Source organism: Schistosoma mansoni (genome assembly GCF_000237925.1).
Source record: "Schistosoma mansoni, WGS project CABG00000000 data, supercontig 0062, strain Puerto Rico, whole genome shotgun sequence".
Taxonomy (NCBI): Eukaryota; Metazoa; Platyhelminthes; class Trematoda; order Strigeidida; family Schistosomatidae; genus Schistosoma; species Schistosoma mansoni.
The window spans coordinates 1,741,529-1,758,103 of record NW_017386029.1 but is presented as its reverse complement, the minus strand read 5'-3'; the positions used below and the strand labels follow the sequence as shown (position 1 = coordinate 1,758,103).

The 16,575-nt window shown below is 32.8% G+C and overlaps 1 protein-coding gene across 1 annotated transcript in view; it reads right to left on the bottom strand.

Moving 5' to 3' along the window:
* Smp_155050 (agrin, putative) overlaps positions 1 to 16,575 on the bottom strand; it is a gene marked incomplete at both ends in the record, with an annotated part of 123,646 nt that overhangs the window by 32,535 nt on the left and 74,536 nt on the right. The window contains 7 exons of the mRNA XM_018790577.1: positions 50 to 208; positions 2,177 to 2,338; positions 4,662 to 4,928; positions 6,954 to 7,068; positions 8,369 to 8,463; positions 11,305 to 11,607; positions 13,505 to 13,723. Of these exons, the coding sequence (XP_018646205.1) occupies positions 50 to 208; positions 2,177 to 2,338; positions 4,662 to 4,928; positions 6,954 to 7,068; positions 8,369 to 8,463; positions 11,305 to 11,607; positions 13,505 to 13,723 (1,320 nt within the window). The remainder of the gene's footprint in view (positions 1 to 49; positions 209 to 2,176; positions 2,339 to 4,661; positions 4,929 to 6,953; positions 7,069 to 8,368; positions 8,464 to 11,304; positions 11,608 to 13,504; positions 13,724 to 16,575) is intronic.

The following is a 16,575-nucleotide window of genomic DNA, read 5'->3' as shown; positions in this document are numbered from 1 at the left end:
TTTAAATTTTATGAATAACAGCAGTTTGAATAATCACTTAATTCGTTACCTTCACTTTGTCTTTTAACACTACAACCATTTTCTGTCACTTGACTACCATCTGGACACATTGAACATTGTCGTCCAACAACACCAGTACGACAGTTACATTGACCAGTTGCTTGATTACATGTCGTATCAGTTGAACCAAGTGGATGACATGAACATGCTTTAGAAATTAAAATAATAGACAATCACACATACAAGTAAAAAAGAAAATCTCAGTAAAGAGCTTTATACATAATTGACAATTGTTTGTTTGAATCTTCTCATTGATGTTTTAGGACTGAAACTGGTCAGTCTCTAATTGGCATATGTGCGTACTGTGCGTATTGCCTCAATATTGCCTTAATTCACAAGTATTATAGCAAAGATGCATAACACGATAGCGTTTGAAGAGAAAGGTACTGGGTTCGAGAGCCAGAGTGAACATCAACTCTGAGATGCAGGTACATCCAGCTGACAAGTCCCAAATAGGACGAAACGCACCTTCTGGATTCCACTGCTATCCACTATCCATCTTTGCTTATAATTAACAATTTCTTAAATTCTTCAGATCTAGTTAACATACACTGAGATAAATTTAATAATTAATTTTGGCTAGGGAAATAGTTAAGAATACATCATGTGAATGGCCAATATTTATTTTGACATGATTTTGGGATTAAAGGTATTTTCCCAGAATAACTGGGATATATATATATATATATATATATATATATATATATAGTTATGTGTTTATAAAAAAATGTATGGATGCATGTGCTTGTATTCTTCCATTGTTGGACTGCAAATGGTCAGTCTATGTGTATGCACAGTAGGCTTTGAAATGAACAATCGGAAAATACTAACTAGTACAAATAAATGCATACCCCTTGAACAAGTTAGTGGCTGTATAAGCTCAGGGATTCAATAGGTAACGAGTTGGTATTTGAAACTAAGACCACTGAACTCGATTCTCACTGTGAAAATCAACAATATGTTAAAGATTCATCAAACTGATGAGACCTAAATGGCATTCGGCTACTTGCTACAATTCAGCTTTATTCAAACAAGACTCTATGTTTGTTTGATCAATAAAATAATTAACTACGGCTGGTCAAATGATCAAGAACACATTTCATTTAGATGTATGCTCATCCAATTGTTTGGTCAAAACCATTCATTAAAATAAATGAAATCATTCAAAGAACAGGTTTATATGCAATTCAGAAGCGAGTTATTAAGATTGAAAATGAACAAAATTTATTGTATTATGGTCTACTATTAATATACCTTGACTTTGGGGTGTAATCTCCAGTCAATTATGCATAACTATTAACCATGAATTAGATTTCCTAATACAATGATAGAAAAAGTTATACATTTCTAACTACTTACAGCCAACAGAAATTAGTTACATTGTTACTATGAAACAAATCTCTCTGTATGAGTCTTATTAAAGAATCTGTGAACATTTGAACCGGTTACTTTAGTCGTCACCTTCAAAAGAACCATGTACTACTATTTTATCCAGCTTATGACCTGAGAAAACATAGTAAATTCCTTCATTGATTTTCACACTTTCTCAATCCATATATTTATTTTTCACTAAATTTGGACTTCAATCTGGTTTTTATGTGTTTTGGTTAATTTAGACTGTCTACTAAATGTTACATACAAGTGTGAATGTGATTTTTTGTAAAATATGGAAATCGGATAAACATTGGACATGATGTTAAACCTATTCAAGCTTCAACAATAAATGATAAATGTTTGTAACTATACAAATTATAGATTCAAAATTGATTGATCACTGGATGATGATCAATGTTAAGTGTGTCAGGTCCTTCTTAGCGCAGATAGAATTCTATCGATCAAGTTGTAATGTGGCAACTAGTCTAGGTGACTTTATGTTGCGTGCGTTATGTTGAGATAAGATGGTGGTTGGAGGTAGTCAACAGGAAACTTTGGACCTAGGTTTCGTGCTATTGGACATTTTTCAGCATAGTGTACCTATAATCTTGAGAGAAAGTGCCAAATAGCACGAAACCTAGGTCCAGAGTTTCCTGTTGACTACCCTCAACCATCATCTTACAAATGATAGAATCTTAACTAGTTTTAAAATTACATGAATTACATTTAATTCTAAACTTACGAATACATTCATGATTATTTTGTATACCCCAATAATTTGCAAGACATTGATCACATTTTAGACCGCCAACACCCCATTTACATCTACAATTACCTAAGTAATCACATTCTTCAGAAAGTGCACCAAGTTTATTACATGTACAACTTGATAGTCTTACACCATCTGAATTATTAATATGAAAAGAAAAAAAAATTTTGAAACACCTCCGTTAGAATTTTGGAATTAAAATGTAAATGCTTTTATTTGAAAAAAAAGATCCTTATAACAGATCATTATCGAGTACATATAGACTAACATAGATATTAATGCCACGGTTTAACTTGATAGATTCAAATAAATTAAGCATTGGGTAGCAAGTTAATAATAAATATACTATTTGTGATATCTAAATCAATCGAAGAATTGTATTTCTGATGTTTCGTGACTTAAAGGAAACATTGTCTCCCTTTTTTACTATTTAAACTTGTGTTAATTTGATTTCGGTTATTTATCTACTCTGAAGAAGTGGCTTACATTAAATCACGAAAAGTCTAAAATATAATTTTTCTACTCATTGGGATATCAGAAAGGGCTTTTGTGGATATTATAGTAATTTTAATAGGTATTTCTTGGAGTTCTAGTGAGAAGCAGTGACCATTGAAGTTCAACCAGGTCTGCTGTATGATAGTAACTCACTGAAAACAATGGCGGATGTGTAGCTCAATTTCGTGAATTAGTTGAATTAAGATATTAACACCGTTGGATGCCAGCTCAGTGGTCTGAGGTTAAGCGTTCGCGCGCGAGACCGATGGGTCCTGGGTTCGAATCTCGCGAAGCGGGATCGTGGATATGCACTGCTGAGGAGTCCTACAATAGGACGAAATGACCGTCCAGTGCTTTCAAGTTTTCCATAGTGGTCTTGCTCCAGTCAACTCATGGTCTCAATCATTGGGATATAAAAAAAGTATATTTGTTGTAGACTACTAGTCAAAAAGCGTACTGAACAATCATTCTGTTTTTTTGTGAAACATCATAGCTGTTAATTTTTCATAAACTGATTCTGGAAACCATTTTGTAGGGAAAGGGATTATTACTGAGTAAAATTTAGTTTACTTTTACATGAACATCAAATATGAAAGACTAGAGAGTATCCAAAAAAGTTTATTTGATTTGACTCTGTCAAAAATGAAGTTTCACGATTTCTCAGTGAATCTGATGAGTTCAGTGAATTTCTTGATAACATTTTTTCTTGTATGTTAATATCATTTTATCAGATTCTTCTAGATACTCCACTTAAAAGTAAACTTTTTTTATCTCTGTCAATAAGTATGAAAACCTAAAGATATTGAATGTTCTAGTTAGCAATCAATAATACAATTTAATCCTTTTTGTTGTAAGTGACTTTTGTATCACGAACTGAAATCATCTGAGAAATTACCGGAAACGAATGAACAGTTGAAAACTGTTTCAATATTGCTTGAAATTTTTAAGAAGTGTTCGGTCACTGTCCAGCACTGAATCGAACCCATATCCTAAAAAATCTTATCTAACTACTAAACCTAAATTTGGCGGTCAAGATTTCTTACTGCAATTTATTTGCGATTTAATATGATAATCAACCAAAGTTGTCAGTGGGCAACAGTCATATTCTCAATTTGTTCACCTTCACATTTCCAGGTTTTCATAGAAATGTAGGTAGACGTATCTTGAATTCAGTTACAAGTGAACACCATACAATTATGTCTATGGTTGGTTTTGTAAAGGATCATAGAAATTAACGACAGTTTTCTCTACAGACTAATTAACTACAGAATCAACTATTTTCAATGTTTGTAGAAAAGTAATTATTCGTAAGAGATTCAAAACTTCTTGGAGTTAGTCATTTTAATGAATAATCGACTGAAGTGGTTTGCAAACAGTTATACTGAATCTCAGTGAACATTCAGAGAGCTGAGGTTCTCCTGTAATGAAGTTCATAAAGATTGGTTTGCATACATTAGAAAATTTAATGATTACTTTCAAGTAATGCTTCCCTCGTCCTTTGCAGATTTTTTATTCAGGCTTTAAAGTAAGTGAAGTAAATTTCTAGTGTCATTTATCAGTTGTATACAAGTACATATTCATATCCCTCTGTTCTTTGGAAATTACCTAATATCTCTCCAAGAATGTATTTATGTTAGTTTTGATCATGAAAACGGATTAGGTAAACTGAATAATAATAAGACGTTCAACCGTGTTTGTGATTTGAAAATGCAACAACCAGGAATTTTAGTCTGACACAGAAGAAAAAACATTATTTGAGAGCACCATACGAACTTGAATAAGGTATGAAAGAATATCAATATTCAGATGGTCTACCACTTTGGACAGTATATATATTAGAATTTATGGTCACATTGGTCATAATATAATTTATCAAGCCATTACTTACAATCTATGTATGTAAATGTATTGTAATTTCTACAAACAAAATAATGACAGTTTACACAGTAATTAGCTTCCATACCTGCTTGTATGTTACCTGACGTTTTCATATTTGTATCTTGTAGAACAGTTGGATGTTTACTTCGACATCTGACACCAGTTAGATCTACGTCTATATTAGTTTGGTGAATACAAGCTTGACGTTTAAGTTCACATTCACTTGAATATAATTTTCCATCTGTACCGCATACATCAAGTTCAGTTGGATGCTTTGGTGGACATGCATCTCGACATACGCATTGACCATTACGACATTGAAAACCTAGTGGACAACCAGCTGTACATGGACCTATTTAGTTGTTTTGAAATGTAAAGGAAATCGGATGAAGTCTCTTTGTAGGAAACGACAATAAACATTTTCTGAACGGAGGTAATGATCACAGATAATACTTGAATACATACTATTACAATTTAATCGGATACTTAGTATATGTATGCTTATGGAACACATTATTTCACTGAATGATGAAAGTATAATCCGTATGCTCCTATCTTTACTTCAATTATTCCTAACTCAGCGGCAAAACGTTCACTGAGTAGTAGTCTCGAACTGAGATGGGCTATGTGTTATGATGGGTTGATTACTTCTGATTGGCTTACCATATCACTGTGCATCCTAAATCTCTAGACTTTTGAGCATTTATTTGATTTTATTGTACATGACTATGTCATGTTTGTCCGGGCAAACTGAGAAATATATTTTAATAGATTTGCTTACAATCAAATTAAATACATTTTAATTTCAAAAGGATAATCAAAGATCAAATGATAATACAAACCACCGATTTTGTCAACCGTAAACAATTTATTACGAAATAATACTAACCAATTAACGATAACTAAGCTATTAATTATTCTAAGGAATGACTGACTTGAGATGTGATGTTACCTAATAACAATAATAATAATACTCGTTCTGTATACACATAATTCTCTCCATTATTTTGAGGAAAGCAATAACCAAGTTATGTGCGAAATAATATGATTTATCAATGTGGGCATTTGTGGAGAATGCAGTATTTTTCACAGCTGAAATCACGAATTGATCTGAGCTAGATCATCATTGAAAACTTGGAAGCACGGGACTGAGTGCCATACTAGAACGAAATGGTCGTCCAGTATTGTCAATGGTGGTCTAGCTTAGATCAACTCGTGATTTCAACTGTGGAAATAATATAAATTCATTTCATTTGGTGAGTTTAAATAGCGCAAACTTATTTGAATGAAAATTGTTTTTAACACATTTTAACGTTATAGATAAATTTAAAGGACTAAAGAAAATAATGGAAAATATTTATCATACATGTAGAAGAACACTCTGAAACATTGGTAGTAAGAAAACTAAAGGGCTAGACACAAAAGGTTACGTGACGGAAACACGCTAGTGATAAGTATGAATAAATTGAGTAACCCTCGTTTGGTTAAAAAGTAAAGTTATTGAACTAGAAGAGAGTTGGAAAAAGTGACTTGACAATGCAGTCGATCGAGATAATAAAGAGTGATAAGAATTTTACTTTGTCAAAAAAAAGTTTAAATGACCAAGGTAGAGGAAGACTATTGACTGTTTCCTTTAGAATATATAAATCAGGTTTCTGAAATCTGACACCAATAGCTTCAGGAAACTTCAAAAGATCGGAATTGGGCTGTTTATTAATCATCTTGAAAATTGTTAAGACATCAATCTGATATCCTGTATTCAAGAAATGCCTTGATATTAGACTATTCAAAGTGTCTCTTACTCTTGATTAAAAGTCTTTTGGATTATGTTCTAAAGAGAAATTAGAACTTACCGTTCTTTCATGGCCCGTACTAAACTGTATGTTACAATATATCATGTTGGATAGTTCAAACATATGAACTGTATGCAGATGCATAACTTATGCTTAATCCATATCATGGCTTCTACAGTTTACGTGATGGCCATTATTTCATGGACAGATATAACAGCATTAAAGCGACTGGTTAAGTGATTATTGTCGATACACATTCAATAATTAAATCACTGTATTGATATTGGTGTTGAGTGCTGTGGGTTAAAGTCTTTAAAAGATCATTTCTTCTAAGGTGGAAGATGTTACCTTATTGAAGAAGTATATTAATCATATAATATTAGTCAAGAATTTTCTACTGGTCCCCTTTACTTAGCAAAAGTTATGGTAGACTATTGATTGCTTAGTTATTTAAGAATGTTTGCTCTCAAATCAATAAAAAAAACTTATTTCATTGCTTAATAAAAGGTGTAGGAGATGAATAATTTAAACAGTAAAATAATCCTTATCTTAATTCGAAAGATCATTACAGTATAAACACTTACGACAGTATCCTTCTTGAGCAACATGAACTTCACGTTGGTCAGCGCATGATTTCACCTTTAGAAAACATTCATTTTCATAAGTTTTACCATCGGTTCCACACACTGGCTTTCTGACCTAAATAATGATAGACATATCTGTTAAAAATAAATGACCACATATATTATATTATGAGGTGTGTTTTCTTTTTTATAGTTGTGGATGATTATGAATATCCTGTAAAGGAACTGGGACCACTATTCTGTGCGTTATTTATTCAAAAATATGACGTTCCAGCCCCTATCACTAAGAAAATACTGGTTCCTAGCCGTTTCATACTATGCAACATATACCATTCGGAAACACTGATGATAATGTAGCTCTACCAGTTTATTAGCGTATTCATGCATATCTTACACTGGCCATTAAGGAAAACATTACGATTAAAAGATTTTTAATGAAGATTACTTATATTCTGATGATAATTCAGTACTCTAAAATGCTATCACATATGATTATGTATTTTGTGGCGAATCTATAATTTGTGGACGAACCGATTAGGTTTACAATAACAGGCGTTGGATATTGGCGCGAAATTCATTCATTCAGTTGGCTAAGTAGCGTTTCGGCAATTTAGCTGATATCACTTCGTGATGAAATCCCCAAATCTAATTTCTAAATTTTCACTTTGTCAAATTGACTGGACATATACTATCTGATAAATCTTTGTTCAAACGTATGTGTAGAAACAATAATACATATCGCCATACCTATACACGTACATGGTGATTTTCATTTAGAGCAAGATATATGTGGTAGAGACTACTTTTAATAGTTAACAAATAATAGTAAGTTAAAAAGTGAGTTGTCGAATAGGGGAATTTCGTAGGTTGAAATATTCGTTTAAGTAATCAAATATGTTTTACTTGATTGATTGTTCATCATTAGTCTAAAGAAAATTGTAATCTGTATCAATATTGACTTTATGCTAGTTGGTTGGATGCAATCGAAAGGAAGCCTTAGACTTGAACTCTGTGCAAGATGATACTCATTGAAAATGAAAATCTGGAACCTAAAGGGATCGATAAAACTAGGTCAGCATCAACAACACGACAAACATAACTATGGTTGCTACTCGATGACACATATATAAAAATTTCTAAATGTATACATTACAATATAAATATCATTATTGTCGTGAGTATGTGGTGAAACTTTTCATCGATTAGTATCACTTTAGATCTTATGGTCGATTATTTCCCCTGAATGTCTAATTTACAAGACTGGATAAATGAATAAAAAACTTAATTATGGTTTGTAGCTGAAACTTTTAGTTAAGTCAATCGAATATCAATTTGTAAGTGGTGGCTAATTTTAAATTTATCAAATCATCAGGAAATTAGAAAAGTATACATTAAAATACTTAACAAGAACTTACATAAAGACAATCTGTTGGACATATACATTGTGGTTCACCGAATGCACTTAATTGACATATTGCATAATATTTACATTGTTTTGTTTGACAAGCGTCTACAAAACGGTTATTGATTTAAACAAAATGTTACTATTCAGAAACATAAGATAACATGAAGTTAAAAGAGATGCTTACAATATTCAGTCGATGAATTTGTAGATGCATCTAGTTTGAAATAATAGAATATTGTGTTTTTCTTTTTTAGTCAAATAAGCACCAGATCGAAAATATGACATTAAGGAAACATGTTAAAAAGTTCTAAACCCTGATTTATAACTTTTGAAGCCAGTGATGTTGGAAGTCATAAATCTTTGTCGATGAACTGTTCAGCGCTTAAAATAAGAAATTATTAAAAGCACTGACTGAACAACATAAATCAAGTGTTTAAGGTTTTATTCCTCATAAAATTAAGCGTGGGAACTATTGAGAAGTTTTCATCTAACGCAAAACAACTATACATTGGTCAGTCAGTCAGTCAGCTACAACGTAGGACCAGGCACATTTATGCATCGGTCCAAGTTGCCATACCTCGTTAGCGAAACAAGATCAACACCGGATTCATAGAAATAGTTAATTTAGTGGTGGTACTATATAAAAGATAGGTTGTATATAAGGATATAGTATAGGAAGGAAGAACGTTATGAAGCAATTTTAATCTTAAGGTTTAGGGGAAGATAAAGAGTGTATACACCTACGCCATTGTGATCGGTTCTGAGCCGTGTCACCTAGAGTCTCCAACCATTGGTTACGGTAGTCACGCAGACCCCAATCAAGTAGTATGCATCTACCAACATGGCTCAGACTAGAAGTTAGTGACTTCAAGGACTGGTGCCACGTTTTGGTTTGGCCGCCCCTAACTCTTTTCCAACCATCCCCTACACTAGTCAGCATAGTTGAAAAGTTTGGATAAGTTTCATATTGTTAATTTATATCTCATTCATCTATAAGCTTTATCAACATTTTAATCTAAAGAAGACATTTTATATATAACAGTATTGATCAATTGAATAGACTCAACTGTTTAACTTATTTACCTAATATATTTGTTCATCCTTGACAATAATCAACTAATTACTACTCTATATCAAATCCTTGTTTGACAGAATGGATTATTCATTAAAAGCCACTAAGGCATCAAGCTTTTTGTTATATTTCAGCTTAAAATAGAAAACACAGTATGCAATGTAATGGTTACTTGTCTATCAACTATGAATTACTATTGTCGTTTATTGTTCTTCATGTAATAAACAGATATAAAAGTAGTTCTGATTGTGTTATAATGACTGATTTTTATTACCAATATATCGTTAGAGCTAGTTATTATTATTTTTTCTTTTTTTTAATTACTAGAATTATTGATTGACACCATAATTATTATCACCTATATAAATAATCAATAATAATGACTGGTCATTAATTACATGATATGTGTGTACAAACCTATTACTTTAAAGTGATTGATTCAATGTAACTAGATAGAACAATATAAATTATATTGGGAGCTTTTTAATCGAGTAGAATTTTGTCATAACGTGGAAGTGCGTGCCCAGTTTAATATATAACCGCCTATCAGAGATCAGTGTTTTATTAGTCGTATCTGAATGATACACAAAAGCCGTATGAGCAGTCTTGGGTATTTATCAGTCCTGCTTTCTTCCTAGCCCAGCTAGTTAAGTTAAGAACACCAATAACAGCCTCTACAATATGAATCATTATTCTCAAGCACACTGGGTTTATATACCAAACAATCTGACCACATCGTACCATAAAATACAAAATAACATTTGTACAAGATTTGACCAAGTATGGCTGTGAATAGGAGGAACAGTAATCTATCGACTGTGGATAACTCAAGAATGGTATAATAATAGTCTATGGGTCAAAATAAAGCTTATAATAAGAGGAACACAAATATGAAAAGTTAAGTTACTTAGCAGTTATACAATTAGAAATATACATATCACATTGGTCCATAAATAGTCATCAAAGTTACCATTCGTAATTCTCCACGGGATATAACAAACTTACTATTCAAGTATAACGAATTGGTTTTTGCAGATATTAATTGGTATATACGCCTAATCATAAATTTAGTAGGAGTTGTTTGTGATGTTCGAACCTAGAACTATACCAGACCTCGTAGTTAGTTCTTAATATTTAAATCTTTAGGATCTGTTAAGAAGTTATATACTAGAACGAAAAAACTGTCCAATGTTTTCTACTTTTCAGTATTTGTTTTCGTAAATTCATTCAGAGATGCAAACTACAAGTAAGATGATCTCCGTCAACCTCCTATACAAAACATTTCGTTACATGTTCATATGGATTACTGTCTCCATAGACATTCACAATAGAATTGAATGAAAAAATTGTGTAAACATATGAAATGCCAAACACATTGTACACCATTCAATATGTTAACATTCACCACCATAATACTCAATCATATTACAACCAAATGTTGCCTTCAACAAGTGTATCCGTTCAATGTTTATGAATTTAAATTTTTGTTTGTACTAAGTAGTGTTGAATGTATATTAAACATAGAATGCTTTAAAAGTTTTCATGATTGTACTACACTAAGAACAACTTCATCTATTGTTTTTCAGCTAAGCTTAATTGATCATCTACTAAGTCGTATGCTTTAAAATTGTCATGTACAAGATCAATAGGTATATCCAGAAAAATAACTGTCAAATAATAAGACATTACCGATTTTGTAAGTAATTATTTTAAAGGCACATTGTAATTGAATTATTGACTTTTAAGGAGTTGTGGCCAGTTTTTATCGACATAACATCATAATACATTCAAATAGCGGGGTCCAATGGGATGTGCAACGTATATTCTAGTTAACACTGAAACATCTCATAATACTTAAAATGATTATTACTTACCACACTTCCCTCTTGATTTAACAGTTAGATCTGTGGAGTGTCGTTGACAGGCGCTTGATCGTAAATGACATTCACTACGATATGTTTGTCCATCTGATCCACATACCTGCCCACCTAGACCATATTCTGGGCATGTAGGGCATATACACTGTGGAATTGTATCTTCAAAAGAATTGGAAAGGTCATAAACGGATGCATCCAATTTACGGTTGATTGAAGTGTAAACCATTGGATTTTTAATGCGAGAACATATTTCATATCCTTGACATGGTTGATTAAGCAGTATACAATCCTTTGGTTCACCTTAAAAGATCAATAAAAAAGAAGAGTATCTTGAGAATACTAATCAATTTATGCCTATCTGTTGTCTCAATGCTTTAATTATTTAACCGAGTTAACTATTAACAAGATAAAATATGTCTATACCGATTAAAGTAATCAAACAGAAAGTTTGTTAAAGATTATTTAAACATTTAAATTAGTAGTTTTATACAGTTGAAATCATGAGTCAGTGGAAGCTAGACCATCATGGAAAACCTGGAACCACTGTACAGCCGTTTCGTTCTATTGTGGGACTCCTGAGCAGTGACCAGTGGAGTTCAACCAGGTCTGTTGTGAGATAACAACTCACTGAAAACATTGGCGAATGGTTGCTCAATTTCGTGGATTGGTTAGTGTTATACATTAACACGGTTGGATGCCGGCCAGCTCAGTGGTCTAGTGGTGAAGCGCTGGCGAGCGAGACTGATAGGTCTTGTTTTCGAATCTCGCGAAGCGGGATCATGGATGCGCACTGCTGAGAAGTCCCACAATAGAACGAAACGGCCGTCCAGTGGTTCCAGGTTTTCCATGGTGGTCTAGCTTCAGTTGACTCAGGATTTCAACTATATAAAATTACTAAAATCTCTACAAAATCCCCTTCTAATTTAAATTAGTGTTGATATTTACAAAAAGCAAATCATCTGGTTTTACATATATCACTAAAATAATGAACTAATCTAAGTCAGACCGCTATCTAAAACTTGTAGAGACTTGGCCACCATTTAGTCCTAGTATAGTACTCCTCATGAGCCAACTTCCACACTCCTAAAGGCAGGAACCGAACTCAAGATGATCGGTTTCGCATGTGAACGCTGAGCCGGAATCTAATGGTTTACAAGTTTAACTTCAGTCTACAACTGTAAGAGAACATCCTCCATTGTTTTTAGTAGGTACCTTCCTCACATCCGATATGGTTTAATTCCACTGATCTTGACTTCTCACTAGAACTCTGACAGCTAGTTACTAGTGAGTACATGATAATTTTCAACATGTTGAATCCATGTAGAAAGTGTTAAGAACTCACTGTTCATTGATACTCCGTCTTAAGTTTTAGAAATGCTTAACAATTTAATTTTGAACTCTGTACTATGAAATGTAGACGTTGGAAGTGGATAGGACATACATTAAGAAAATCACCAAAATGCATCACGAGGCAATCCCTAACTTGGAATCCTGAAGGGAAGCGGAAAAGAGGAAGTCAAAAGAACACATTACTCCGGGAAATAGAAGCAGATATGAAAAGTATGAATAACAACTGGAAAGAACTGAAAAAGATTGCCTAGGACGGGGTTGGATGGAGAATACTGGTGATCAGTCTATGCTCCTCCACGAGGGGTAGCAGGTGTAAGTAAGTAAGTAACTATGAAATGTAGTGAAATATATATCCGTTCTGAGAGTTAATCAACCATTCAAATATCTCAGTTATTCCTGCAGTTAATCGGCATGTATAGTGTCATAAAACACTCTTTTTCATAATTACTAAAGAACTCAAAATTAATTAGACTTTTGAATTGTAACACAAGATCTCGATGGTGTTGAGCTAACTTTAGGACCCGAAGCTTCTTTGTTTTTACATCCGATTTGAAGTTGTAATTGTCTACTATTTAATAGTCCAAAAATTAAAACGAATGGTATGTCGAAAAGACATTAAACCTGAGAAGTATGTCCCGCTGTTTGGAGGGGCTGAGTGTTTTAGGTTGAATCCGTAAGTATGAAAGTAAGACAGATGATGTATTTGTGGATGATTGTTTAGCTTAAAAATCTCTTATTACTTCACTTTTAGGAATAATTTTATGAAAAACGTAATAATGAATTTGATTCTTATAATGAATTTTCAAGTCATTGTTTAAAAATCTTCAATAAAAAAATAACTACTTACTGCATTCTCCTGAATAAATTACACGAATTTCTCTCATTTTTTGACATGCTGTTCTTTCTAAATGACATATACTATCGTAAGTTACTCCATCACTACCACATACTGGAGATACAGCCGATGGACAAGGTTCAGGACATGTACATTTAGCTTGACCATTTACATCAACTTGACATTTTTCACCTTGCCATCGACATTTATGATGTAAGCACGGATTAGATGCTGTATTATAAAAATAATTTGAATAATAAGAATACTGATATAGATGAACAGAATTTAAAATTGGCACAAAGCTATTACTTGATAATCACAGACTGAGACCAACTGAAGAAACAGTTGAACCATGTTTCACTGAATAGCTGTTTCATCCAAGTATGGGAATTATCAGTAGTGCGCATGTATGAAATCATTAAAGCGTAGACTTAGGATCTTCAAGTTACCCATAGTGCCAGGCTCATTCATTTAAATTCTTTACATTATGGTTTGATGTTTACAGAAAACTATTTTTCTTACAATTTACATGTTCATTATTTCTATGAAAAAAAGTACTTTATCTCTGTTTTACGCCTTTTTGGCATCGATTGAATACGATATTTTATTCTGTCATCATCGTGATTATATTTAACTACATTCTGTCTCCTGCCTTCTTAATCTCAAACCTTTAGTACTGAATATTTAAACTTTCGTAACCATGGTTACCGTGCTTGTGTTATGAAACTAAGACATAAAAATTATTTCTTAAATGAACTAAGTTACTAAATTAAAAATGGACTTCTTCATTCTTAAATCAACATCTTTTCCATATTTAGAATGATAATAATGATAACGACAAAAATAAAGAATGATATTATTCAAATGTGAGAATCAACTTAAAAATGTCACAATATGTACTTTTATAAAAATAACTTTTAATTAAGAATAAGTCTATTGTTAAGTACAGATGGATAGTAGCTAGCAGTGGAATCTAGGACGTGCATTTCGTCCTATTTGGGACTTGTCAGCTGGATGTACCTGCAACTCAGAGTTGATGCTCACTCTGGGATTCGAACCCAGTACCTTTCGCTTCAAACGTTATCGCGTTATCCACTCAGCGTCTAGGACGAGTCCCAAATAGGACGAAATGCGCGTCCTAGATTCCACTGCTCGCCATTATCCATCTTTGCTTAAAATGCTTGTGAATTAAGGCAGTATCGAGGCAATACGCACAGTATGCACATACGGCCAATAAGTGACTGATCAGTTGCAGTCTTAAACATCAGTGAGAAGATTCAAACAAGCAATACTAAGTGAATTCAAGTCTATTGTTAGTTTAAGCAAAGAGAAGTTTGCAATAAATCTAAAGAGAAAAAAGAATCCTCGCAGACATATTATTTGAGTAGATCAAATATGTTACCGTTTTAAGTTTAAGTATTAATAAGGAATACTTTATTACATATATCAACACTCAATGAAATCTACACAGTTATAGGCCTAAACTGATGTTGAGTGTTATGATGTAAGAGATATAAAGTTCATAAGGATTTGTTAAAACTTTTAACAACTCATCCACAATATATTCATAATAACAACAAGATGATTTCCAAAATAATATTGATATTTTATTTGTAAGCATCATACTACCACTCCTACTGTAGTGAATGAAAACACAAAAGTGGGGACAACCAAAAGTATTTTAATACAACATTACAAAATATATTGGTAAAATCTGAGAACCAAACAGTAAATACTCCATTTGCAAAATATCCATTAGATGTCTCAAACTTTGTTGTTCCTTCGTTTCTATACCAATCACTTTCTGTTCTCGTTCTCTTTTCTTTTAGATTTTCTTAACCTTCGGCCTCCAGGCATTTTACTTTCAACTAGTGATACATACTATTTATATCTGTCAACATTAGTAGCACACACCACACTACTACTACTACTACTTATAATACAGAAAGCTAATGGATGTCAGTTAATCAATATGGGATAAAGAATTTCTTTCAATAATATGAAACTACTTTTGTTTTTTTAATTTGACAAACAAATGGGAGCGGTGCTTAAGATCTTTTCTCTTTTTTTGATAAAATGAGACAAACTGAAAATATTTTAAAAGAATCGTCGGTGTAAATCAGTATTGAAAAAGATACCTGGAATGTTTGTACGGTTGAAGATTGAGGTAATAAGAGGAAAATGTGGCATTTTTAAAAAAAACTATTATGAATGTCTGTTCAAAAAAAAAGAATTATGAGTTTTGTACAGAGAAATGAAATAAAATGCGACATAATAAAGTGGTGACAGTGTTTGTAGCTAACTTGATGAAGTAAAACTATTGTTATTGGCGAAACTAAAAAAAACAGTTTGATATCTATAAAAATTTTCAATACAGATGTCAAGACAGTTCTATTGTATGCGGTGGAAACGTGGAGAACTACGAATGCCATAATCCAGAAGATACAGGTGTTTATTAACAGTTGTCTACACAAGATACTTCGGATCCGTTGGCCAGACACTATCAGCAACAACCTACTGTGAGAGACAACAAACCAGATTCCATCCAGCGGAGGAAGAAATCAGGAAGAAGCTCTTGAAGTGGATAAGGAACACTTTGAGGAAATCACCCAATTGCGTCACAAGACAAGCCCTCCCATGGAATCCTGAAGGTCAAAGGAGAAGAGGAAGACCAAGGAACACATTACGCCGAGAAATGGAGACAGACATGAAAAGAATGAACAAAAACTGGATAGAACTAGAAAGGAAGGGGTGGGACAGAGTGGATTGGAGAATGCTGGTTGGCGACCTTTGCTCCATTGGGTGTAACAGGCATAAGTAAGTAAGTAAAAAATATATATATAGTTATCATTGATAGCCTTTTGTCATTCCAATCTTTTACATCCACTTACGTCAATTGTTCCACACTATTTATTACCCCAATGCTAAAATTCTAATACAGATGTGGTTATAAGCAGCTGATGAGAAACTACGAAATATAATGAATTCATATCATTCTGCATCAATATTTGTTCTGTCTTTGTTTAGTAATAACAGCCTAACTACTGATGTTACTAATTGATTTCAATGATGAATTATTACAT